The sequence below is a fragment of the Rattus norvegicus genome, chromosome 13 (assembly GCF_021556685.1).
Source record: "Rattus norvegicus strain SHRSP/BbbUtx chromosome 13, alternate assembly SHRSP_T2T, whole genome shotgun sequence".
Classification (NCBI taxonomy): domain Eukaryota; kingdom Metazoa; phylum Chordata; class Mammalia; order Rodentia; family Muridae; genus Rattus; species Rattus norvegicus.
Window position 1 is genome coordinate 75,181,675 of NC_141546.1, and position 25,093 is coordinate 75,206,767.

The 25,093-nt window shown below is 41.3% G+C and overlaps 1 protein-coding gene and 1 pseudogene across 9 annotated transcripts in view; one reads left to right on the forward strand and one right to left on the reverse strand.

Moving 5' to 3' along the window:
* Rabgap1l (RAB GTPase activating protein 1-like) overlaps positions 1-25,093 on the reverse strand; it is a 595,723-nt gene that overhangs the window by 152,294 nt on the left and 418,336 nt on the right. For 6 of the 9 annotated variants that reach the window (NM_001401442.2, XM_087580932.1, XM_087580934.1 and 3 more), the window contains 1 exon segment: positions 16,984-17,025. The exons of 2 other annotated variants lie outside the window; for them this stretch is intronic. In NM_001401442.2, the coding sequence (NP_001388371.1) occupies positions 16,984-17,025 (42 nt within the window). 9 annotated transcript variants of the gene reach the window in all.
* LOC134481578 (PHD finger-like domain-containing protein 5A) lies at positions 9,548-9,874 on the forward strand (annotated as a pseudogene).

Here is a 25,093-nt window from a genome sequence, read left to right on the forward strand (position 1 = left end):
TACATAGTATTTACTGCTACTCCTGGTATCAGGGGCTGAAGAGAACACTCATATCACAGGGACCTCTAAGCTACCCCTCCTCTTGGCTCCTCTTGGCCTCAGATTGTAAGCTCTCTTCTTTCTCAATTTTTTTCTATTGAAGCCACATGCATTTGGGTTGGGGATACTTTTTTATGTAGTACTTTTTTATTTTTTTCTTTTCTTAACATATATCACTATCTATCTATCTATCTATCTATCTATCTATCTATCTATCTATCTATCTAACTAACTTCTGTTTTATTTTTGAGACAGGAACTCACTATGTAGCTCTGGCTGGCCTAAAACTCACTGTGTGGAGAGGCTGACTGCAAGTTCACAGACATCCACCTGCCTTTGCTTTCCAGTGCAGGTTAAAACAATGTACCACTATGCCCAGCTTCATTTCTTTCTCCATTCACTAAAGTCCCTGAAAGGCCAGGCCCTGAGCTGGGGTCTACGGTCTTTTCTTTAGGTGGGACATTCCCCTGGCAGGGCACTTCTGAATGGTAAACATTCTGGCTGTAGTTGTGAAGGTCACAATTTGTCTTGTCTGCAGTGGTCAGGCTGAAATTGCCCTTTAGTGAATTTCATGAAAGGATTCTGACTTTTGTAAATTCTGAACTTTCCCTCAATGCTCATTATCTCTTGTCTATGTGTGTGGAGTATGCTATTTCCTGCTAATGTTAATCATTCAGTTCTATCAGAAATTGGTTAAAGACACTTTGGTGAGTAATCCTGAAGTTTTCATTACTGGTCACAGCATAGCTCCAAGTCCCAGGCAGTTACTTTAATGTAATCGGTGGCTCCTCAACCCCAGGACTCTAAGCCTTTTAGACCATTCCATTGTTTCTAACATGGACATCCAAGTTGCCCAAACTCTGTGACTTTGAAGTAATTAAATGGTATCTTGGAAGGTCTCTACTGGAGGAAGTGTCTGTGTGGGGATGAAGCCGACCACGGATACTGAACAGTCAGTAAAGCAGACTATGACAGACTGAAATTACTCTCTAAGAATGTGTTCTTCCTGCTGTACAGATTAGAATGTAACAGGACATATGAACACGGAGGTACAGACTATCTCCCAGTTCCACCACAGTTGTGTGGTCATCAACATAATTTTTGCCCAAGTAATTTATTTGCTTAAACAGAAATAGCCTGTTCTCCACTATCCTCTGGTAGTCTCCTCTTCCTTGTGAATGGGTGTGAATGTGGGTGTGGTCGAGCTTTAAATGCACATGAAGACACATTTCTTCCACTGGGCTGTGGAAGAAAACCATTTACAGGGCTGGATTCTGCATGACAACAGGGAACTGGTACGCCTACCTTTTAGGCAAGTCCTTTGCACTGGGCTCTGGGAGAGAAGCATGCTCTCTATTTAAAATTTAATTAGATATATTTCTTTACTTACACTTCAAATGTTATTCCCTTTCCCAGTTTCCTGTCCGTAAGTCCCATTCCCCCTCCCCCTAAACTAACTTTTAATAGTTCCTCTTTCATGTATGTTTATCTTTTAAAATAGAAATTAAAATATACCTCTCAAAACTATAAATGATATAAATAACTAAAGGATTTTATTCTAAATTAATTTAACTTTCCCCAAATTAAATTCTTATAGTCCAAGGAAAGCAAGAGGGCAGAACTCTGGTTGCTGTAATTCAAGTAAAATTTAAGCCCTTTCTCAACATGCACAAACTGAGTATCAGGTAAATTTATGTTTCAGTTACATTTCTCTAACTGTTACAACATTGTGATGACAGTAATTGATATTCAAAGTGAATCATCAAATTGTCAACACCCTAATGAACACAATTAGACTATTTCATGCTGAAAAGCAGTGCTAGCAACTCACACAGATAAAGTGTCATAAAAACTTATGGAGCAGGGGCAGCCTCTGACAAAAGTCTTCTGAGAGTGATGGTGAGCTCACACACAGTGACAGGGTGCAGTAACCTGAGTGTGACTACTGCATACCATGCCATTCAGGGATGACTTCATATGTTGAGAGATGGGGAAAGAACACTGGCTTAGCATAACTTAGCAGTCAAGTATCATCCCAGCCAGTCAAGAGCAGAGAATACTTTAATTTTATGTTCATTTATGACTGAGTTCAGCCGTCTAAATTTGTTATTTGTTCATTCAATGGCTCCTGCGGTTCTCTATCTCTACCCTATTCAACTAGAATTTGTTTTTAGTTTGGGACAATCTTAAACACATAGCCTTTAAATAATGTCACTGAAAAGCTTTCTTTTTACTGTCACATACAAACAATACTTGTTGATGTTACTACATTCTCAGAATTTTCTGCTGAACAAGATGAAAAGGCAGAGAATTTTGACTGAGAGTTACTAGGTGTGCATAGTGTGTGAGATATAAAGCCTCTTTTTCATAGAGATCCGTAAGGTTTAACACACACACACACACACACACACACACACACACACACACACACACCCCCATAGCATAGGGTTTCAAGCACTAGCTCCACAGGACGACAGGACCAACTGTGGTTATATAACTTGCCTAGATGGATGGATGCCTTGAGTCAAATGAGACAAAACCCCTCCTAATGACACCACACTACGACAGTAATAAGACTGCTAAAATCAAGGGCTATACACTAAGCTAAGTGAAAGGCACTGTCATCACTTATGTCAGGTACCTAGAACAGTCAGGGTCACAAGACTGGATACAGAATGCTGACTGGGAAGGCAGAGAAGTGAGAAGCACAAGCTCTGCTGGGGGACAATGAAGAAGACTGGGAATGACTGCTAGGATTGTATGGGAATGGGAATGACATCAAGTACAGAAACTGCACACATGGAACTGACTGGAAATGACTAAAACGGTGAATCTTAGATTGTATTTCACTATGACAAAGAGAAGAATGGAGGACCAGGAAGATTATTTCAAAAGCGCTTAACAACAACTTAGGATATTAGTAGGAGGCAAGGCCCTTGCCACTATTTATAACAACTGCATAAAAAGGCATTTAGGTGCATCTCACCAGCTGTAAATGCTGTACACAAACACCACTATTACACAATCAGGACTGGTTAAAAGCTGTCAGTGATCAATAGGCTGTCATGACTCCTTATCCATGTGGATTACTGGTGTTACTTTTCAATAGGCAATAGACTACTCTTGCTTACCAAAATGATGTAACTAACGAGCTTTTGATTCACTTTGAGAAACAATCGATATCACAATAGTACAAGCCAAATAGCATCATATAACAGAGGTGTGTGCCTGTGTGTGTGTGTGTGTGTGTGTGTGTGTGTGTGTGTGAATAAGATAGAGTAAGCACAGTACAGATGTGCATTAGAAAGGTGACTGCACACTAGTTACATTTAAACATGCTTTTAAATGGGATTTCTAGTGGCTTACACACACTCAAAACTCTACTTCTAGGAGATCCAGTGCCATGTTTTGGCTTCCATGGGCAATGTATAAATACTGCGCATACATATGTGTAATCAAAGTACACACATAAAATTTTCTAAAAATCTAGTTTCCAGTGAAAATACACAAATTGACAGCAGCAGTATAAAGAGTTTCAGAACCTCACAGCAAAGGACCCAACTTGGCCAGCTTCCTAACAAAACTTACTTTATTTTCCTATATTTTACTTAAATGAGTTTACAAAGTAGCAGTCTGCACATCTTGTGGATTTCCTATTTCTACTGTCTCCCCTCTTCCCTGCTCTCTTTGCTCCCGCCTCCCCCACCCAGCCCTGCTTCCACTTTATTCTGTTGTTTTCCTCATGCTCTCTCTTAAATCCTCTCTTTTACTTTCCCCATCCTAAGGGGCCTCTTTCTATTTCCTGGGCTCTATGTACACTGTCCTGAACACACATATCTAGCAGATACAGGCTGGGCCATCATATAAGAGTATATAAGAGTATATTACATACAGTATCTGTCTTTCTGAGGCTGGGTTCTCTGACAACACAGTATTTTCCAGTTTTCTAAAATTTTCGTAACTCCAGTTTCCTTTAAGGCAGAATAAACCCCCACCGTATTTATATACCGCATTTTCATAACTGATTCTGTTCATGGGCATCAAAACCTGACTTCATCTCCTTGCTGCTGCTGCTGTGAAGACAGACGCGATGAGCGCATTTCTGTGATTGGACACAGAGTCCTTTGAGCACATGCCCACAAGTGGTACAGCTGGGTCATATAATAGTCTCATTTCTAGTTTTTTGAGATGTCTTAACACTGATATCCATAACGGCTGCAACAGTGCATTATAGGTTACTATTTCCCCATGTCTACCCCCAGCATTTATTACTTGTTGCTATTTTTTAAATTTTTTGTATTATTTTGTGAATGTTTTGCTTACATGCATGTCTGTGCTGAACGTACATACCTGTGGGACAGAAGAGGGAGTTGGGGTTGGATCCCCTGGAACTGGCTAAAGATAACTATGAACCCCAGTATAGGTACTGGGGATTAAACCTGAATCTTCTGGAAGAGCAGCGGGTGCTCTAACTGCTGAGCCATCTCTCTAGCCCTTCATTTGTTTTCTTGATGACAGCCAATCTGACTGAGATGAATGAAATCTCAAAGTAGTTTTAATTTTAATTTCTCTGATGGCTAGAGATGCTGAATACTTACATACCATTTGAATTTCTTCTTTTGTAATATTTGCATGTTGCTAGCCCTGTCTAAAATTCTTTGTTTAGTTTAGTTATGATCTTTAAAAAAAATCTTTCATGGTGTTCACAGAATAAAGCTAGCAACCTGTCTTTAGGTTGCCAACCCTTCCCCTATAGTTACTTCTCTCTGAGACTATCTTGCTATGTAGCCCTGGTGGCCTGTAAGTCACTATGTAGATCAGGTTGGAGTGAAGCTCTGCCCACCTCTGCCTCCTGAGTGCTGGGATTAAAAGCATGTGCTGTTATGCCTAGCCCAGAAGTTCCCTAAAAGACAATTATAATTGTACACTCACCACCTTCTCCCACTACAACCATGACACCTTTAGGACATCAGATGTTATCTCTATTTCTTATTACCATACACACCGAACCTATATAAACCCTTTCAGAATGTCTGTTGAATACCTGAGCCAACCTACTCAGATAGGCTTCTTGAAAGTAAAGCAGGGACGATAAGGCCTAGAACATACATGGGAAGTTGACCATGGAATGAATGCTGAACACATCCACAGGAAAAGGCAGAATGGTGCAAGTAAGGGGGTGGAAAGCTTGAGTGGATTCATGTTGAGAATTTACTTACAAAAATGGAGCAGGGTGGTTTGATTCTGTCTCTGCCAAATGATCTCATATTTCTTAAGGTACACTGAGATCAAATTAATTACTGGATGCTTGAAACAAGGACATGCTTACTAAACTACCCTTGATTCCGGGCACCTTAGACTGCCTAATAAGAGATTAAAAATGGAAGATTGCCTCAATACATTTAAAATGAGATTTGACGTGTGCAATGCACTGTGATAATGCACCCCTCCCCCTACAGATCCCTACTTCACAAAATGCCTTATTTCTGAAACAAAATCACCTGAGAATTCTACAGTCACTAGAAATTCTGCATGTATTTGTTGGTTTGTTTTTAGCATGAATCTATCATAAGACATAGCGTACATTAGATTAAAATACAAAGCACTAAAAATAAAAAGATTTTGAATAATTTTACGACACACAAAACAGAGGAAGGCAAGGTATGCTGTGCGGCTGTCCATTTCCACATCTAGGCATAGAGCTCTGCTGCCACCACCAGGAGAGCAGCCATTCCATCAGCAAAAGAACAAAATCAACAAAACTGAGCTACAAGCAAAAGCCACTGCAGCTTCCTCTCCAACCCAGGTCTTTCCCCTTCAACTACAAAAGCGATTGATGAAAGTACAACCAAACCTCCATTTGTTCTTATGCCACCATCTCTGAGCACAGAAACAAGAGCTCTGCACTCTAAAGTGCTGCATCAAATGCCAAGGAGACCAAAATCCACTGCCATTTTTAGCACGTGTCCTCCTCTAACACATACGGTATTCAAGCAAGGTCTTACAGTGCAGGAGAAGCATCTGCGCACGCTAGTCCTTCTTCTTAAGGGCAGCAGAAAGGGAAGTAGGAATTATCTTTCAGAAGGTCTAAGGAACACTGAACTCATCATCCTGGTGCTAAACAACTCTGTGTGTGTGTGTGTGTGTGTGTGTGTGTGTGTGTGTGTGTGTGTGTGTGTGTGTGTGTGATAATATATGTGATATGTCCCTGCACTTCTCACAAACACTTTCCAATTCTGTAATTGTTAGTTCTCTAGTAAGTCCATTTCTTTATTTCTCCTGTGGCCATATAAAAACAATAACAAGAAGGATAGAACTATTTTAAAAAAAAGTGCATGCCAGAGGCTTGGTCCTCAGAGAGCAATATCTTTTAAAAGATGGAAACTCCTGGAATATTTAGGACACCAAGGCTATGCTGCTGAAGCAGACTGTGGGATCCTGCTCCCTTTACTCCCCCCTTTCTTTCTCTGGTTCTGATGCTAGAAGTTTTGCTGTTAGATGCTATGGCTATGACGTGGTGCTGCCTCACCACAAACTCAAAAGCAACAGAGCCAAGCAGTCATGGACTAGTATACATTATGATAAAAGATGAAGAGTTTCTTTTTATAAGGTACGATCATCTTGAGTTATTTGTTATAATGCCTGACGGCTGGCTGACAGAAAACTGCTTCTAAGAAGTAGGGTCATTGCCATTACTATATAATGGACAATGTGAGAAGCTTTGGGATTACTTTGCAGGAGAAATCTGGAGAAGTTTGGAGGATCTAGAGAGAGCTCAGATGGATGTAAGCAGAGCTTAATGAGTGATTCAAGTGAAAGCTTGGAAGACAATAAAACTGACAGAAATGTGGGCAGCAAAGGCTTTATCAAACAGGAAAGGGATTCTCTTGTAAATTAGGTAGAGACCACACTTAGCTCCATTGTGTCCATATCCTCCGACTTCAGGGGAGATGGCCATGAGGTCATTGTGGTTTGAATATGAAGTATCCCCCACAAAAGGCTCATGTGGAAGCCTTCATTTCACGTGGTGCATCTAATCATTGAGAGAGACTGGACCACAACAGCTCTGACCTAGTTAATGGATCAACCCATGATAGATTTATATATAACCTGAAGGCACTATTGGGACTGTCATCATTGATGGAACAGAGACACAGATCCATACTGTCACCTGCAGCAGTTAGAGCTCCCCTAAGCTTTTAGGGCTGTCAACTCAAGCCAAACTAGAATTTTAGTATCAACACTGAGAAAAATTTCAAGATTAGACACTTTAAAACTAAGCTAAGTGGAGGACTTATTAGAAGTATTTTAAAATAGTCTTATACATGAGGGTCAGGAGGAAAAGAGACTTTGGGGAAAGCAGAGAAAATTCAGTGAATAGCATGGGTGTGGGCTTCCTGGAGAGAGGAACAGAATGCAAATCATACCCAAATGTGACTACAGGCTCCTTAAGAGACAGTCACAATTAATCAGTTTAGAATTAGCCATTTGGTGGCTCTTAAGTATATCTCAAAAAGCCTGCAAAGAAATCCTCCTTTTACTCTCCTTCAACAGGTGAGGTTACAGGGTGGCTCAGGAGCCACCTTCAAGGAGCTCAGGCAGGTTTACAGCTGGGAAGGGTGAAAGGTCGGAAGCATCGGTTACTGTGCTGGAATCCTTGCCACGTTTGCTCGTGGGGGCTTCAGCTGGGCTCTGCGGGTGGGGCTTCTTCCCCTTCTCCTGTCACCAAGACTTTTTATCCTGCCTCAGAGGGTGGTAGAAACTCTCAGCAGTGAGGCCTGCTTGAAAAAGTAGACTGGTTGGGGCTGTAGCCCTGGCTGGACTCTTCTCTGTCTTTCTCTGCTCTCTGGTCATTCCTTGGTGAGGAACCTTTGCCATGTGTTTAGGCCACCATGAAGTAATTCACTTCAGTCTCAATGCAACTGTGCAACTAACCTTGGAGGAAACTTCTAAGAGGTTATTTTAATTTTACTTTTTATTTGTGGGGGCCACCTGTATATGATATGGTATGCTTGTAGAGGTCCCAGAGCAACTTGCCAGAGTTGGTTCTTTCCTTCTACTGTATGGTTCCCAGTGATCAAACTCAGGTCATCAGGCTTGGTGGCAGTCAACTGTCATGTCTGCCTAAATTCTGCCTTTTAAAGAGTAATTCCTCTCAAATATTTACCACAAAAAGCCAGTTATCACCTCTGTAGTGAATAGTGTCCTTAAAGAGGGACCTTCAAGACCACAGGCACTCAGACTGCTAATTCAGCCATATTTACAGTGATAATCAGGAAACAAAAAGGAGAGGAGTACAATTTTCTTTTTTAATTTGAAGTTCAGTCAGAAATAAAACATGTGTAAAGTAGTTTGGGGCAAGGAATGTATAATTACTATAACATAAAAAAGCCAAGTGACCTCCACTGTGTTCATAGCAGCCTTATTTATAATAGCCAGAAGCTGGAAAGAACCCAGATGCCCTTCAACAGAGGAATGGATACAGAAAATGTGGTACATCTACACAATGGAATATTACTCAGCTATCAAAAACAATGACTTTATGAAATTCATAGGCAAATGGTTGGAACTGGAAAATATCATCCTGAGTGAGGTAACCCAATCACAGAAAAACACACATGGTATGCACTCATTGATAAGTGGATATTAGCCCAAATGCTTGAATTACCCTAGATGCCTAGAACAAATGAAACTCAAGACGGATGATCAAAATGTGAATGCTTCACTCCTTCTTTAAAGGGGGAACAAGAATACCCTTGGCAGGGAATAGAGAGGCAAAGATTAAAACAGAGGCAGAAGGAACACCCATTCAGAGCCTACCCCACATGTGGCCCATACGTATACAGCCACCCAACTAGACAAGATGGATGAAGCAAAGAAGTGCAGGCTGACAGGAGCCGGATGTAGATCTCTCCCGAGAGACACAGCCAGAATACAGCAAATACAGAGGCGAATGCCAGCAGCAAACCACTGAACTGAGAACGGGACCCCCGTTGAAGAATTCAGGGAAAGGACTGGAAGAGCTTGAAGGGGCTCAAGACCCCATATGAACAACACTGCCAACCAACCAGAGCTTCCAGGGACTAAGCCACTACCCAAAGGCTATGCATGGACTGACCCTGGACTCTGACCTCATAGGTAGCAATGAATATCCTAGTAAGAGCAGCAGTGGAAGGGGAAGCCTTTGGTCCTGCTAAGACTGAACCCCCAGTGAATGTGACTGTTGGGGGGAGGGCAGTAATGGGGGGAGGATGGGGAGGGGAACACCCATTAAGAAGGGGAGGGGGAGGGGTTAGGGGGATGTTGGCCCAGAAACCGGGAAAGGGAATAACATTCGAAATGTAAATAAGAAATACTCAAGTTAATAATAAAAAAAAAAAAGCCAAGCGACATCTTCATGTACAAGAGGAGGGCTGTCCCAAGAGTATCTCTACACTCTATAGGGCCATCCTCTCTGTCACAGGCTCACAGATGTGGATATAAAAATCTGATTCCTTGGAAAAGAGTTATGGTTAAACATCATCCAGATTTGATTTTCTGCTGCAAGCAGGCTGGTGTTGCTATCAGAAGACTGTGTGGGAAACGTGATGGCAAATGTGTGATTCCTATGTGTGTCCCTGCACCCTGGTTTGCATATGTGATGAACATAACTATGGATGTTACCAGGGCTGGTGTGTGATCCATGGAGGTCCTGGAGTCTCAGACGCCTACTATTGTAAAGAGTGCAGCATTCAGGAGAAGAATAAAGATGGCTGCCCAAAGACTGTCAATTTGGGGATCTCTAAGACAGACCTATTCTATGAGCACAAAAAAATGAGGCTTCAAGAAGAGGTGATGGGTGGGTGGCTCCTTCCTCCCCCATCGAGCTGCTGCAGCTGCCAGGAAAGACGCCTACTACCACCAGCAGAAAGGGAACTGAGCTCAGAGTGTCACCAGAGTGGCCTGCCAGTGCTAGTGCCCTGGCCCCTGCCACCCCTTCCCTCCCTCCCTGTGATGCTGAGATGGAGGTGAGTCCTCATGTAGTGCCCTAGCAGACAGGAGGAGACATCACTTGCTTAGTCCATAGTTTCCTTAGTTTCCTTTTCGTTTTTAGTTGGAAAAGCAAGGCTCTGCTCTCCATACTGGTCCTTTCCACTACGAAAGCGTCAAGACAGTCTGTGTGTGGCCTTGATGACAAAACTGGCAGGTCAGAAATGTGATCTTGCAGCAGCTATGATGGGGTTGTCCTGTGAGGCTCACTGTGGCCAGGTGCCATCAGAACAGTAATGTGACACGATACTTCCCAGGTGGTGCTTCTTAAAAACTGGAAGTTCCTGTTATTCTAATAAAGTTGGTGTGTATTTTCAAAAGTAAAATCCGATTCCAAGACTTGAGATAAGATCCAGGGTTACCAGTATAGCCAATGAACCTAGGGACTTACTTCATTCTTAGCTGAAAGGCTGGTCATGGCTTAAGTGGGCCCAGGACTAGCTTATGGTGACATAAAACCTTGGCAGTATCCAAGCAAGTCTGGTTTTGCAGTCATTAAGCATATAAGAACTGTGGCATCATGGAGGCCTTCACTGAGATGTCAAAGGAAAGCCTGGGAGTCCAGGCAGTATCCTGCAGGGAGAGAATCCCTGTGGGCAGTCCTCAGAGGATGGAGAGTGAAGCTGTGAGAGAGCCTGAAGCAGCAGTAGAGATTCCAGGAAGGCAGAGGAGTCAGCGAAGACCAGAGTGTGCTAAGGGAAACTGCAGGCAGAGCAAAGGCAGCCTGACAGAGCAGTGTTGTCGTGGCTCATCAGCAACGCTGCAGGAGTGGTGCTGCCGTTACTCACAGGTCCTTACAAGCCACAGTGTGGCTCGACCAGACAGAGAGTTAAACTTTAGTGCAGGTTTGCTTGGTTTTGGTCTTACTTAGGGTTGTTTTCTTACTATTTTTCTATTCCTATCTCTGGAATAGAAATGTTTGCATGTGCCTGTCCCCAATATATTTGGGAAGCATCTAACTTTTGTTGTGACTTTCTCTCTTTTTACGGAGCTGAGAATTTAGTTTGCATGTGTCTAAGGAGACTTTGAATATGCATTTTCAAACAATGTTGAAGCAATAAAGAGTTTGCAGACTTGGATACATGTTTTGGAGATGACACTTGAAGTTAAATAGTCTGGCTCCAATGTCTATATCGGTGGTTCTCAATATGTGGGTCACAACCCCTTATGGGGTCAAATGACCTTTTCACAAAAGGGATTGTATATCCGATATCTACATTATGATCAATAACAGTAACAAAATTACAGTTATGAAGTAGCAACAAAAATAATTTTATGGTTGGGGTTAACACAACCATGACCAACTTTATAAAAGGGTCACAGTATTAGGAAGGTTGAGAACCACTGGTTACATGATCTTAACTACAAGACAGATATGTGAGACCCTATCTCAAACAAACATACACACATAAAAACAAAACAAAAAACCCTGGTGAGGACAACGGGGTAAAGAAACACCTAATGCACCACTGGTTAGGAATGTCAACTAACACCATCATGCTGTACAATGATAGGAAAAATTTTCACAAACTCAACACTTTCTACCTGTACTAATGTTAAGCTCTATGTACCTGAAGAAACCCAAGCTAGCACACCATAGACACTTGCACATTTATGTTTCCAGTGATATTATCCAGCCTTGGTGCTCACCAATAGACAATAAGGAAAATGTAGTAAAGACACATGATGAACTTGTTGGCTATAAAAAATGGATTTATGTCATTTTCAATAAAATAAATGGAGCTGAAGAGCACCACACTAAGCAAGATCTGCCAAAGCCAGAAAGATGAATATTGCATATTTTCTTCCATATAAAAAATAGTTGCGGGGCTGGGGATTTAGCTCAGTGGTAGAGCGCTTACCTAGGAAGCGCAAGGCCCTGGGTTCGGTCCCCAGCTCCGAAAAAAAGAACCCCCAAAAAAAATAGTTGCTACAAAAAGATCGTGAAAGAAAGGGGACTATTAGAGAGGGAGGGGACAGCAGGGTGGGGGAGGGCCAGCAAGCAGAACTGGGTGAAGCATGACCATGTAACATAATCAAAGTACATTACACAGATGTAAGAAAATATCACAAAGAATCCTGTGATTATGTTATATTAGGATGTGCAAGAAATAAATAAAAACCAAAGTCACTAACTTGAGCTTTGTCATGACTGGGATTTCAGCCCCCTTGGGCTTCAGCCTCTTCAGTTACCACCTGCACCTGTGCATATGCTGGTCCACAACACAAACGATGCACGAGAAATCACTTCCACTACAGAGAAAGCGTCTATTCAAAACTCAGGCTCACAACTACTGTAAGGGTGTCAGGTTCGAACTTTTATATAAACATAAACACATTCTTTTTCCTGACATATAAGAAACGAGCAGTCAGTCAGGAGCGTGCATGTTTGAATGTCCCTTCTGCCAGGTGGGTGATTAGATCGATGGTGTTCACTTTAATGTAGTCACATATATTCCATCTCCGTGTAGTCAGTTTCAGAATCCATGCAGGGTAGTCACAAGCAGAGGGCCCTGCTTTACCAGTGGCTCCTTTTTTATCTCTTCTCACTACTCTAACCCTGCAATATGGTGGTTTTTTTTTTTTTTTTTTTTGGTTCTTTTTTTTTCGGAGCTGGGGACCGAACCCAGGGCCTTGCGCTTCCTAGGTAAGCGCTCTACCACTGAGCTAAGTCCCCAACCCCGCAATATGGTGTTTTAAGGATGTTCCTGTATTACTAAAGAAGATAAGAAATGCTTTTCTACTCAGAGGCCAGAAAACATCCTCTGCCAAGGCTACATCTGGGTTAAAATGCTAAAAACTAAAAACATTACAAATAATGCTGCACAAGAAAGCAATTATATCAATAGCTACAGTATTAAGCTAGCACACAGTAAAGGTCTTACACACAGAGCAATAGCACTGGGTTGTAGAAAGGTAAACTGAGCACCAGAAAATGAGCTAGCAAACATAAGGAAAGACTTTTGGAAAATATATAATGCCTGAGAGTAAAAAAGAGAAAAAAGAAATTATAGCAAAAGCTAGACCTTTGTTGGACTCACTTGTACATACTTATGATTTGGTATTTTTTGGTCGCAAACACATCAAATGCTTTCCCTAACTGGTCATTATTAAGCTTTATTCTATTTATTAGGCTTCTTGAGAGGGTATATGATAAAGTTGTGATTTAATATCAGAAAAAAAACCAAAGCCGAGATTCGCAACTTTATGAAAGCACTAAGTAAATATATCTCTATCATTTTATGAAAACAGTTTTTAGGGGCCTGCAGAGATGGCTCCCCAGTCAGGAGGACCAGAAGGCATGACTCTAATAAGAACAGCTAATGGTAACTAGGTAGTAACTATCCTAGACAGTTATTAAGACATTTCATATATCACCTTACTATTTATAATACCATAAATTATTTTTATTATTTTCTTGACACTCAAGTTCTAAGCACTTAATTTACCGAAGACCACAAAACAAGGCTGAAAGTAGAACTAAAGCTGTCCTGGCTCAACCTTTGTGATTGAACCACAGTCTTATTGGGGAAAAATAAGGCAATTTTGATCTTCAGTAACAGAATGTCTTCTCTAGGTTATTTTTTACCAACTTTGTAGCAAATCTTACTGTTACTACACTGTTAGAGCTTACATTGATATGTTGATACAACACTCAGCAAGATGATTATAATTGAATTCTAAAGAGTCATATTATTTCCAGAGGAAGGGGGGCATGGAAAGAACAGGAAATTGAAATGTAGTAGTTTCTTTTTTAGAATATTATAGAAGCTTTTAAATAACTCAATTATATGTTTAGGTACCTCCAGGGATGTTATTATGATAAGAATTTTTAGAAAAAAAGTGGCTTCATTTCGACCAAAAATAGGTTGAACCTTGTCTCCTATCACCTAGCTCATATGAATTAAAGCATCTTTGATGTTTATGGAATAAGTGTTAGCAAGATTAAATGGATTTAAAAAAAAAACAACTGCCAAGTAAATGATAATTTAAAAGAATGCCAGGGAGAGGATCAGACTTTCACAGAAATGTCGTCTTTCAAGAGAGATCTACATCCAGCTCCTATCAGCCTGCACTTCTTTGCTTCATCGTCTTATCTAGTTTGGTGACTGTATATGTATGGGCCACATGTGGGGCAGGCTCTGAATGGGCGTTCCTTCAGCCTCTGTTCTAAACTTTGCCTCCATATCCCCTCCTAAGGGTATTCTTCTTCCCCTTTTAAAGAAGGAGTGAAGCATTCGCATTTTGGTCATCCTTCTTGAGTTTCATGTATTCTATGCATCTAGGGTAATTCAAGCATTTGGGCTAATATCCACTTATCAATGAGTGCATACCATGTGTGTTTTTCTGTGATTGGATTACCTCACTCAGGATGATATTTTCCAGTTCCATCCATTTACCTATGAATTTCATAAAGTCATTGTTTTTTATAGCTGAGTAATATTCCATTGTGTAGATGTACCACATTTTCTGTATCCATTCCTCTGTTGATGGGCATCTCCTGAGAGACACAGCCAGAATACGGCAAATACATAGACGAATGCCAGCAGCATACCACTGAACTGAGAGCAGGGCCTCCGTTAAAGGAATCAGAGAGGAGGTCAACATGTAGAAGAATGCAGATCGATCCATGCTTATCACCCTGTACAAAGCTTAAGTCCAAGTGGATCAAGGACCTCCACATCAAACCAGACACACTCAAACTAATAGAAGAAAAACTAGGGAAGCATCTGGAACACATGGGCACTGGAAAAAATTTCCTGAACAAAACACCAATGGCTTATGCTCTAAGATCAAGAATCAACAAATGGGATCTCATAAAACTGCAAAGCTTCTGTAAGGCAAAGGACACTGTGGTTAGGACAAATCGGCAACCAACAGATTGGGAAAAGATCTTTACCAATCCTACAACAGATAGAGGCCTTATATCCAAAATATACAAAGAACTCAAGAAGTTAGACCGCAGGGAGACAAATAACGTTATTAAAAAATGGGGTTCAGAGCTAAACAAAGAATTCACAGCTGAGGAATGCCGAATGGCTGAGAAATACCTAAAGAAATGTTCAACATCTTTAGTCATAAGGGAAATGCAAATCAAAACAACCCTGAGATTTCACCTCACACCAGTGAGAATGGCTAAGATCAAAAACTCAGGTGACAGCAGATGCTGGCGAGGATGTGGAGAAAGAGGAACACTCCTCCATTGTTGGTGGGATTGCAGACTGGTACAACCATTCTGGAAATCAGTCTGGAGGTTCCTCAGAAAATTGGACATTGAACTGCCTGAGGATCCAGCTATACCTCTCTTGGGCATATACCCAAAAGATGCCCCAACATATAAAAAAGACACGTGCTCCACTATGTTCATCGCAGCCTTATTTATAATAGCCAGAAGCTGGAAAGAACCCAGATGCCCTTCAACAGAGGAATGGATACAGAAAATGTGGTACATCTACACAATGGAATATTACTCAGCTATCAAAAACAACGACTTTATGAAATTCGTAGGCAAATGGTTGGAACTGGAAAATATCATCCTGAGTGAGCTAACCCAATCACAGAAAGACATATATGGTATGCACTCACTGATAAGTGGCTATTAGCCAAAATGCTTGAATTACCCTAGATGCCTAGAACAAATGAAACTCAAGACGGATGATCAACCCATTCAGAGCCTGCCCCACATGTGGTCCATACATATACAGCCACCCAATTAGACAAGATGGATGAAGCAAAGAAGTGCAGACCGACAGGAGCCGGATGTAGATCGCTCCTGAGAGACACAGCCAGAGTACAGCAAATACAGAGGCGAATGCCAGCAGCAAACCACTGAACTGAGAATAGGACCCCCGTTGAAGGAATCAGAGAAAGAACTGGAAGAGCTTGAAGGGGCTCGAGACCCCATATGTACAACAATGCCAAGCAACCAGAGCTTCCAGGGACTAAGCCACTACCTAAAGACTATACATGGACTGACCCTGGACTCTGACCTCATAGGTAGCAATGAATATCCTAGTAAGAGCACCAGTGGAAGGGGAAGCCCTGGGTCCTCTAAGACTGAACCCCCAGTGAACTAGACTATGGGGGGAGGGCGGCAATGGGGGGAGGGTTGGGAGGGGAACACCCATAAGGAAGGGGAGGGGGGAGGGGGATGTTTGCCCGGAAACTGGGAAAGGGAATAACACTCGAAAAGTATATAAGAAATACTCAAGTTTAAAAAAAAAAGGAATCAGAGAAAGGACTGAAAGAGCTAAAGGGGCATGAGACCCCATATGAACAACAATGCCAACAACCAGAGCTTCCAGGGACTAAGTCACTATCCAAAGACTATACATGGACTCACCCTGGGCTCCAACCTCATAGGTAGCAATGAATAGCCTAGTAAGGGCACCAGTGGAAGGGGAAGCCCTTGATCCTGCCAAGGCTGGATCCCCAGTGAACAGGATTCTTGGGGGAGGGCAGTAATGGGAGAAGGATGGGGAGGGGAACACCCATAGAGAAGGGGAGGAGAAGGGGTTATGGGGATGTTGGCCTGGAAACCGGTAAAGGGAATAACAACTGAAATGTAAATAAGAAATACCCAATTTAATAGAGATGGGGAAAAAATGGAATGTCATCTTTCTCTGTGCAGACAGGCTAGTTTAGCAGGACGGCTGTGCAGCCCTGGTGGCCTGAGTTCAATCCTTGAATCCCACAATGGGAGGAGAGAACTGCCCTGAGGGATGTCCTCTGACTTCCACATGCAAGCTATGGCTTGCAGTCTCCGCCGACCCCTGACACACATGCACATACTTGCAAACACACAGATAAAAATTTTACAAAGGCTAAAAAGAGTCACAGGCTCTACATGGAATGATTACAGTAACAAGCAAAAGAGGTAAAATATTTGGTAAGTTAAGATAAAAACAGACATACCTTTAGAAGAGCCAAAGCTACATGAAAGATTATATTCAAACCCTGCAACAGAAATAAATGAATAAATGAATAAATAAACAAACAAATAAATAAAGTGACCATCACTAGGACACCTATCACTATTTTATTAAGCATTTTCTCATGATGTCATACATTATTAACAAAATTCTCAAATTTTCTCATTTTTACTTACAATAACATTGTGATTGAATGTGAAATATGTGCTAAGGCCTAACTGGTGTTTTAGGAGATACTGAGGCCTGCTGCCCACAGGGCCTACTTGGTAGGTGTAGGGCAAACCTGAATGTTATAGACCAGCTTCACTTCCAGACAGAGAACTCTTTCTTCCCCTACTGAAAATGATCAAGCAGCCTTGTGCTCCCGCTGCCATAGGCATGCTTCCCCCTTTCCCACCATGTTGACACCACCCCTTTAACTAGTGAGCTAAAGCAAGTCCTTCCTCCCTTAGCTTGCTTCTATTAAGTATTCTGTCATAGAAATATCAATAAAATAGTAATTAAAACTTCTCTGACATATTTATTTATCCTTTATCCGTTTGTGGATTGTTTCTCTAGGTCTAAGGTTTGCAAAAAATGAAATTCCTTGTTCGAGATGGAAAAGGAATGGTGATGTTTAAAACTATTGGTTGAATTTTCTAATCCTACCCTGGGTTTCTAGGTAATGTGGATATCTTGATAGTGCAGGCAAAACAAAGAGAGAAACTGCTGCTGAGTGGGTAGACAGCACAGAAGAACCTGTTCTCATTACAAGGGACTCTCACTGCAGGCCTAGTGTTTGTGTGCTTTAGTGGATACCTTAGGGGATCGGGCAGGTAGGGTGTGTGTGTGTGTGTGTGTGTGTGTGTGTGTGTGTGTGTGTGTGTGTGTGATGTTTGTGATTGTGTAGATGTAGATGGTAACTTGTAGTGTCCCTGAAGGAACTTCAATTTCATGAAAACCATGTAAATTTACACCAGTAAAAAACTAGTTCTACGAAAGCCATATTGGAGCTGAAGCTGAACTGTGAGCTCAGTCTGGTGACTGAAGAGTTGTTGAGCAATTGCATTCAAGAAATATGGAATCTTATGTCTCAAGATAACAGAGTCACAAACAATGTCTCTGAAGACTGTGCTGGTTTCTTTCCATACAAGTTCTCCTATGGGAGAGCAGTTTCTCAGTTGACATCTCTGATAAGCTCAGGTTCAATTACTATGCCCTTTTCACAGAATCTGCCTGCTTTCTAGATGTGAATTGTACCATATCAAGTGTATTCTACACAAGGTTTCTTATTTCTTTCTCCAAAATCAGAAGTGATGTTTAGAAAAAGGTACACAGTATCTTGTAATGATTTGTGAAGCAACATTTTACAGCCAAGTAGCCTAGAGTTCCTGTAGTAGTGTGGCTTGCCCTGGTGCTGATTGTATTTTGATGCTAATTCTGCTTCCTGAAGAGGGGCTGCCTTCTCTCCTCCCTTGCCTCTTCCACTCCCCTGACTTAGAATGAAGTTTGTGAGACTTATTGTAACCATTTATTGAAAGCACTGGCTTGAAAGCAAACTTGAAAATGAATGTCCACTGCAACTGTTAAAAGCAGCATGTGGATACGTGGGTAACATCTGCTTGAGGTTTAAGCACTATTCTAGGTCAGAAGGGGTCAGCAAAATAATTTCTTCCTTTGTAAAACTCTGGTAAGAAAAACTGAGACAAAAGATTCCTCATTTCTTTCTTATATTATGTTGTATGTGATATTCAATAAACAAGAAAAAGGACTTATTGAGCAAAATTAAATAACTATGTTGTCATGGCTACCTGTTACTTTCAATATTAAGTCTACCTACTGTGTTTTAACATAAGAGCAAAATAATAACGAATAAATAAGAGTATATAAGCCAGGTATAGTGGCATATACCAGCATTTGGGAGGTAGAAGGATATCTATGAGTATCTATGAGTTAAAGACCAACCCGGAGCTGCTATGTGAGACCATCTTGAAACAAAACAAAACAAAGAATGAGCGCATATCTGTGTGTGTGTGTGTGTGTGTGTGTGTGTGTGTGTGTGTGTGTGTGTGTGTGTGTGTGTTTAGTATTTAAATTGCCAAGATCTGGGTCAATTATATTAAAAGTATATCTTCTTTTATCTTATTTTTGTTTGGGTGATTGGTTGGGGATTTTGGGTTTTTCGAGACAGGATTTCTTTGTGTATTCCTGGCTGTTCTGGAACTCTCTCTGTAGGCCAGGCTAGCCTTGAACTCAGAGATCCACCTGCCTCTGCCTCCCAAGTGCTTGGATTAAAGGCATGCACCAACACTGACTGGCTTAAAAACAGATCCTTATTCCTCACACATCAACCATAAACTTTCACAGAAAGACATTATGATTTCCAGGATGAGCTAGGAATGGTAATGCATCTACCAGAAGTCAGGGGATAAGGCAGGAGGATGAAAGGTCCAAACCACCCTGGGCAAAACAATTAAGTCTTATTTCAAAATTTAAAAAAACAAAACAGTTTTACAGAAATCCATGTGGATTTTCTAGGGCTGCCCAGCTCAAGCTACAGATCATGGACCTTAATTTAAGCAGCACAATTATGAACGTCATCCTCTAACCACTAAGTTAGAGAAGAAGGCTCAGTAACAAGTGAGTACTGCAGCTTGGATCTCAAAGGACCCTATGCTTTACTAGAGGGATGACAGAGTCCTGTATGGTGGTGCTGAGTAGACGTCTTTGGGTCCTTAAGAGGAAGTCCTTAAATGAGATTGTGGAACCCTGGCTTCTTCCCCTTTGCACTCTCTGGTTATGAGGTTGAGAGGTTTGTTCTGAACTGCTGCCATGAAGTGCTACTAACTATAGGTCCAAAGAAATGGGGTCATCCAGTCGCACAGTGAAACCTAGAACTGTGAGCCAAAATCCCTTTCTGTGTACAGATTAATTGTCTCAGGCGTGTGTTACAGCAGTAAAAGCTCAGACAGAGTGCAATTAAGTGAATCTCCCCCTATCTCAGTACTATTTAATGTAGCCTCTAAATTCAAAGGATTAAAAGAAGTCCTACATTTAAATACAATAAAATCACAGAGGAAAAAGTAGAAATAGGTGCATTCCACCCAAACAAGACTCTATTATTTGTTTCTATATTGAAACACACAAAAAAGTGGCTGGCTGCTTTCAGGATATGAAACAATAACAACCCAATGTGCTGCAGAAAAACAGGTTCCTGCTCTCCTCTACCGATAGCAGATTGAGATCAGCCTGGTGCATGAGGAAATGGTTCCTTAACTGATCTGGACACTGCGGTTTCATAATCCAGTCACAGCCTAGCAATATCTTTGCCTTAAAGAACACCTACAACTAATTGCCCCAAATTAAGTAATTGCTCTAATGTGCAGATCATGGTGTTCCTGGGTAGGCTAACCACTAAGCACCCACAATCCTACATAAATAAAGGCAGACAGCTGAGCATGCACTCAAAAGACTGAATATTTGCTGTGATGAGCAGAGAAGCATGGGTTCTGAGAAAGCTGGCAGCACTGGGACCGCCAAGAAGGGGCCACATGTACATCAACGCCTGGGAGAGTGTGTGGAAGTGGAAAGTTACCAGGGGAGTGCAAGGTCAACCAATCTGTAGAGGCTGAGATAAAAGGATGCCACAGGCAGTAGGAGGAATGGGTGCTGGTCCTCTGATCCATCCAAAAGAGGGCACAGCACCCCAGAAAGGTGTACTGACCAAAGGAAACAGCACACAAAAAGCAAATCAAGTGATGTGTATATCCGATAATAATATTGCTAGTATTATTAGGACATGTATTAACCTATCTTCAGCACTTCAGAAACTTCCCCACAAACCTGTGCAATATTTGTTGTTACTACTTTTTGAGCCAGAAAAGTTGAGCCTTGGAGACACCATGTTCTTGCTAGCTCTCAAAGCCGGGGTTAGAGTTAGGAGTGTCAGAGTGACACAGATCCTCAGTGTTCTCATTCATTTCATCCTAAGCTCATCTAGTAAAATGTCTGGTAGGTATCTGTGGTGGTTAAACACGGCTAACAAGTCTGTGACACTTCCCTGGACTCTCCTCTCAATTGGGTTACTATGTCACTGCTTTGGTGACAGAATATGGTGGGAATGATGCAAGGCCAGCTTCGGAACCCTGGCTTTCAGGGACTGATCCTCTGCTCTCTCTTAGACCAGTCACTCTTGGAAGGCAGCTATGGCATAGGAAGCACAAGAACACTTAAACCTTCATGCTCTAAGATGAACAATGAGGTAGCTTATGGTGAACCAGACAATGTCACTGGTAGACTAAGGATTACCAAGATGCATAGATACATAAAAGAACTGATTTGGATGTCCTGATTCATGCCACGTGAGCCAAAACTTGGTCATACAGCTGAGCTTTCTCAAATCTTTTAACTCATGAGATCATGAACAAAATAAATGATTTTAATTTTTAAAACACTCATTGAAATAATTTAACTAAGAAAATGTCTGGAAAAAACCAGTTCCAAGAATCTTTGCATGCCTTTTACAAAGTTTCACCACATGTCTGCATGTTACATAACTAGATAACACAAGGAACAAACCCATGAAGGATGAAACCTTGGCCAAATGCTCCGCAAACGTCACTTTTTCTGATCTAGGACAGAGTCCCACACTTTAAGCTCAATTTCCCATCCATCTAGTCTTTCATCTAGATCAGATTTCACCCCCATCTCTGTGGCATTTCTGAAGAATACTAGCCAGTTTTTAAAAAACTGTTCCTCAATTTCATTTCTGTATGATTAAATTTTGGTTATGTTTCTGCCCAAATACCACAAAAGTGACAATGTGCTCTTTCCAGTACACACCACCAGGAGGCTATGTGACACCGTGTCCCTCCACAAAATCACGCATTTTAATCCACTTGGTTCTGGTGTGACTTGTATAATACACAAGGACCACAACAGAACAGAATCTAGTTTGCCTTTCTTTGATAAATTTCTCTCTTCTATAGTTTGTATAGTAATGCTCTCCATGTTCTGAAGAAGAATAAGGAAGAGGAAGAGGAGGAGAAGGAGGAGGAGGAGGAGGATGATGAAGGGGAAGGGGAAGGGGAGGGGGAGGGGGAGGAAGAGGAGGAGGAGGAGACAACAAAAAGAAATAGAGGCTGCTTTTAAGCATAAGCCCTTCAGCAAGAGTATTGCAGCACATTAGTGAAAAAGTGCACTGCATTACTCTGCCTCTCTTTAAACACTTTAAAGTTCCAATCTTTTAGGACAGATTAACTGGAATTTGATAGGGAATCAGCAAAAAAGGGGTGATTTGGTTCTGGGGATTTTTCATGGGCAACCACTAGAGGTCAGTATTGGAGCATGAAAGTCAAGTAACTGCTGTAACAGATTTCATAGACCCTCAGAAGAGCTATTTAAAAACCCTCATGACCACATCTTCTCTGTGTTACTACTGACGACTAATATGATGTAAAATATACAAACTGCAGGTGATTTTTATTCTCCCTTTCCTCCAGTTTTATAATACATTGACATTTACTATCATCCTTTTATTATTTCCACCCAAATGAATAGTGAACAAAGTGTTCACTATATTGCATATAAAACATTTTACAGACTGTTTTTAAAGAAGAAAGAGAAATGCATGATAAAGTAAGTCTGGCACTTTCCCCTGCTGCACACAGGACTTCATTGGTTGGCCACTCATTCACCTATCAGTAGTTCCCTCTAAGTTACGGAGGATGGAGCCTGCCTATGTCATCAGAATGCTACCCAGAACAGAGATGTTCAGTTTGAGAAAGGTGATTCTAATTATATGACCTGTCCCCTTCTATATATTCCCCCCCCCTCTCTCTCTCTCTCTCTCTCTCTCTCTCTCTCTCTCTCTCTCTCTCTCTCTCTCTCTCTCTCCTGGGACTTTGCTAAGCAACAACTCTACTACCAACTTCCATTCCCAACCCTCATTCTTCTTTTTCCTTCCCTTTCCTTCTCTTCCCTCCCTCCCCTTCCCTTTCCTTTCTTTTGCAAATTGGCATCTTAGAGCAATTTTGTTTTTACTTCTACCCTCTGTTGATTTCCTGCCACCTACAGCCACTAGCAGCCTGGTCTTAAAACAAAACAAAATAACAATGAAAAAAAGATAGTGAAAAACTCTAAGAATAGTGATATACTGAGCTCAGTCAAGGGGCCTAAATTACTTGTGCTTCGGGAACCTAAAATCTTTATTGTAAGGAACTATAAGAATATTGCTTCATTGACTTTTAGCAGTTTAGTACTTGCGCTCTCTCTCTCTCTCTCTCTCTCTCTCTCTCTCTCTCTCTCTCTCTCTTTGTGTGTGTGTGTGTGTGTGTGTGTGTGTGTGTGTGTGTGTGTGTGTAGTGGCATGCATATGCAATCCTGGTACTCTTTCAGCAAGTGAAGTAAAGAATCTCCTGGAAGCTTCCAGACTAGTCAGCCTCAGGCTGCTGCACAGCATAAACAAGTGAGGCCCCTGCCCAATCTTTAACTAGGCAGAGGACCCGAACGTTGTTATCGGACACCCACATGCATGGCTGTATTCTCAAACACACTAATAATGAAATTTAGAATTTTTAAAAATTAATAAATTCAATGAACCTTTAGTCTATTAGGCATAAAAGCTATCATTAATTGCTCTATTTTGCAAACAAACAAACAAACAAAACAAAAAGCCTCAGATATGCCAGGTGGTTTGCCCGAGTTTGTAGAATTCAGGACTATACTGCCCCAGTTTTCTGGTTCTGGCTCCACTGTCTATGTGTTAGATCAGTGGTGCTCAGCCACAGTCGTGTATTAAATCACTTGGGGAAACGTCACACCACACGGGCAGATGCTCGACCAGAGAACAACCACAATAACCACAAAGTACTTCTCAGGAGCCATGTAGCTACTTGCATTTTTAAGAACTTCCAGGCAATGATATCATGGATCCAGGATGAGAACTGAGCATTAACCAGAAGTACCAAGGCACCGATTTGTCAGAATGACCCCAAAAGTCTTAGTACTGCCCTAGATTCTGCGTTAGCCGATCTAGGCAGGGCTGGGATTGTCAGGCATTTCTAATATGCACCAAATATTTAAATCTAACCTGATATTTAAAGCTAAACCTGAAATTCATCCATTTCTACACAGGAGGATATTGTTTCAGAAACTGAAAAATGACTAATGTTAAATAATCTCTGGAACATGTAAATTCTGATCATATATGTTAAAAAAATGTAACCACTTCAGTTCCCTAATGAATGTTTCTTTCATGCACATTCACGTGCATAAAAATTCACGAAGGGAACGAAGTTGATACTCCTCACAGCAAACAAGTCAGTACATTATTTTTATTATGCAGTGATCTGAAAGTATTTACAATATCAAGGTAACATTAACTTTATGCATTTAAAAATGAAGATATGTTGGGCTGGAGAGATGGCTGTGTAGTTAAAAGAACTGGCTACTCAGAGGACTGGGGTTCAATTCCCAGAATGCACATGGTGGTTCACAACCATCTGTAACTCCAGTTTCTGGGAATCTGACATGCGTTTTTGGCCTCCAAGGGCACCAGGCACATATGTAGGCATACATGAAAGTAAAGCACTCAAACACATAAAATAAATAATAGAAATTAACAGTGGCAAAATTACAGTTATAAAGTAGCAATTAAAATAATTTTATGGTTAGGGGTCGCATTAGGAAGGTTAAGAACTATTGCTTTAAATGATTTGCCAGCAGTAAGGAAATGTGTAAGGATTATTTAGAAAGCTGTTGAGGACATGTAACGTCTATCAAATTTGACAACTGTGTCTGTTCAGGGAACTGCTGTGTGCATACATATATACATTCTGGTAATGAGGCCATCTGCTACTCTAACAGGAAGCTATGAGTTGGCCACTCTAAATCCCACAGGAATGGACCTGGCGTGATGGGACATGGCTTTCTCCCAGCATTCCAGAGGCAGAGGCAGGCAGCAGATCTACACTGCAAGTCCCAGGCCAGACAAGACCCTGTCTCTAAGTAAATAAACAAGCAAACAGGTAACATAAGAACACGAGTGAAACTTAAGAGAATTCAAATATAAATGGAAGACTGGAGTGTGTACAGTAAGATACACACGGTGGGAG